The following is a 2886-nucleotide window of genomic DNA, read 5'->3' on the forward strand; positions in this document are numbered from 1 at the left end:
AATGAGAGCAGGGATAAAAAAAGTCAGGACTCTTCTGACAGGTTTCTGTATTTTATTAACTTTTGAAGTGCCGAGCGCATTCATTAGGCTGTCACTCTGGTACCTTGTTTCAAGTGCCAGATGCTGCTGACAGAGGCTCCTCTGCCATCCCCAGTGCTTCTTTCAGCTGCCTGAACTTTTTGAAACAGAAGAACTAGGTATTTATAACAGAGTTAGGCCCCAGGTAAAACTCCAGGTTTGTGTTTTACTACTACCCTGGGGATTGTTTAAGGTTCAAGTTGGAATTTTACGGCTTGTTCTTCTTAATGCTTTATAGGCAATTTTTTATCTGGGCCTTCGGTTTCAAAATTCTCCCGTAGCTGCGGGAGGCTAGGTGGAGGATGAGTGATGTTTTGTAGTCAGTGTATTTTTAGGATGACATGTTGCACTGAGCTACATTTATCTCTATCAAATAAAATATACTGGATTTTTTTTTTTCAATTTGAAAGTGAAAAGCAGTGATAATCCCTTTTTCTAGCTCCATCTGTTCTGCTTTACTGATTCACAGCAGTCTGAGGACTTTGTCCAGACTCAGCTTTTATTTTCAAGGATGTTACTAATTTTAGATGAAGAAAGGCTCAAGAACTGTGCTGTGTACAAGTACCCTGGGCAGAAGAACAATTCTGTACCAGCCTGGAGATCAGTCAGATGGCTTAATGATCTTTCTTTGGCTTTAATAGCTGGGATATCTCTACATGAGCTTTTTGTGTGGCTACACGTAGGGCTGTACATCGTAACTTTTCTAAAGTATGTCCTTTTCTAATCTATTTCTTCTCTTGATGCACATGGAAAAAGCAAATTGGTCAGAGGAAAGAGATTCTGAATTCTACATGTCACACATAAATTTTTAGCTTTTTCTTGCTTGTATGCCACTCGCTGGTTTGAAAGGTAATAAATTCATCTGGGTAAAATTAAAATTATGTGTAAGCTTGCCTGAATTAAAATGACTCCTCCTCCAACAACACAAATTTAGGTTTAGTTTAGAGACAAAGTTGGAGCCAATCTTTGTAGCTTGGATCTGCTGGTATCTCTGCAATATCTCAAACCAAACTAAATACCCCAAAATTTTCAGGAAAGTTTGTGTTCAGAGCTGAAACTGCAGCTGATGTCTAATCCTGCGTCATCTGAGTCGGTAACAAAAACCCCACTAACTTCAAAGGGTGAAGATTTCATACATGAACTTCATGGCTCTGAGCCATTTCTAATCAAAGAAACAAAACCCACAAGAAGGCTTATACAACATTCTCTAAAGAGCTGCTTTGATGCAGTGGAGCACATAAAAATGCACTTAATCTTAGCAAAATTTTGAACTTGAAGTACGGGTTTCAGGACTTAAAAATAGAATAGCATGAGCTATTTAATACTGAATTAGTTCTAGGGGTTGTCCCTCTTGACAATTTTTTTTCTTTTTTTAAAGTAATTTGACTTTCATTACAAAGAACCAGGAATAGAGTAGCCAAATGCATAGAAGGAAAATGTCTTATAATTCTGGGTACTTGATTTGGGGTGCAATCAGCTTGACTGGCTGGACTGTCAGGTCCACCACCTTCTCCATCTCCATACTGGGGCTTTTTTTTACCCACTCTCTAGACACTGACCTTTGCCAGTATTTTCTCTGAGCAGAAGACCGGTTGTTGCTGTGCATTGCATGGATTTGCTGTCTTAAGTAAAGCTTAGTGAGCCGTATTTGAACAAATCAAGCTTTGCTCAATGGTCTTATGAAAGCTTTTCCAGTAAGATGTTAAGTCAGTGTTTTTCCTGTAAATGGAGGCTTTGAAAGCTGAAGGGAGCTGTCTGGTGTGTGTAGGTGCTTGCCCTTGAAATCAAGAAGCAAGCTACAGGAGGAGTCATAAGAAAAAATCTATTATTTGCTGCAGGTCTAAAGTAAATAGGTGATGAAACATGCACTTAAGTACCTGCTCTTTTGTTTCCTATCAGGATGAGGATGAAGAGGCTGAAGAAGAGAATGGAGTCCTGGCAGCAGTCGCTAACAGTTGTGGTGCTCCTGATAATAAAAACAACTTTGATTCAAACAAGAGCAACAAAACCAGCACCGACAGCAAAAGGGAGAGAAGTAAACACAGTGGGTGTAGTTCACCAATGTCAGTAATGAAAAGACTTTCCTGTATCTTTGATTGCTTCCGTGTTAAAAATCCTTACCACATAGACAACTATGCCAGATTTTCTTTCCCATTGTCATTCATCATAATTAATGTATTTTATTGGATATATTATTTGTATTTCTAAATATTTTAATGTGTAAAATTAATTTAAAGTCTATGAAGTGGATGTGGGAGGGGAAGACGCGTAAGAATGAAGTTGCATTTGGATGAAGGGATATGAAAAGACGTCATCTTTTCAAGCATTTCTACAGTTTCTTGTTAACTCACTTTTCCACAGTTAAATTACTGTCATCCAAAACTGACTTCCCTGTTAGCATGCATGTCCCATATTAAAGTATTTATCAAAGGCCAATAAGTCCTTTTTTTAATATTGTAATGGTCAACTTTGTAAAATAAGAGTTATTACGCTTGTTTCTGAACTGCATTAAATTAATTTAAAAATGAAAACAATGAAGTATTGCTTTCCTGATATGCTTTCAGCATTCAGTTCCTTCTGGCTTTGTCAATAATGCACAGATTGCCCAGATTATATACGAAAATGTATTATTACAGATCAAAGTATTTTTGCTTCATAGCAAGTAACAGCTTTGAATACATGGGCTACCAACACAAAACAAACAGTAGAGTAACCTTTATAGAGTCACAAATACACATCAAGGCTCTTCTCTACAGCTATAGACAGAACTCCCATAGACATCAATGGTTTTTCTGAATAAGTGCAGGG

The 2886-nt window shown here is 37.6% G+C and overlaps 1 protein-coding gene across 1 annotated transcript in view; it reads left to right on the forward strand.

Moving 5' to 3' along the window:
• Positions 1–2286, forward strand: part of LOC103768882 (gamma-aminobutyric acid receptor subunit pi-like) — a 32644-nt gene extending 30358 nt beyond the window's left edge. Inside the window, exon 8 of the mRNA XM_008936044.1 lies at positions 1978–2286. Within this exon, the coding sequence (XP_008934292.1) occupies positions 1978–2286 (309 nt within the window). The remainder of the gene's footprint in view (positions 1–1977) is intronic.
• The last annotated feature ends 600 nt before the right edge of the window (positions 2287–2886 follow it).

This window comes from Merops nubicus, unplaced genomic scaffold, assembly GCF_000691845.1.
Source record: "Merops nubicus isolate BGI_N331 unplaced genomic scaffold, ASM69184v1 scaffold4372, whole genome shotgun sequence".
NCBI lineage: Eukaryota > Metazoa > Chordata > Aves > Coraciiformes > Meropidae > Merops > Merops nubicus.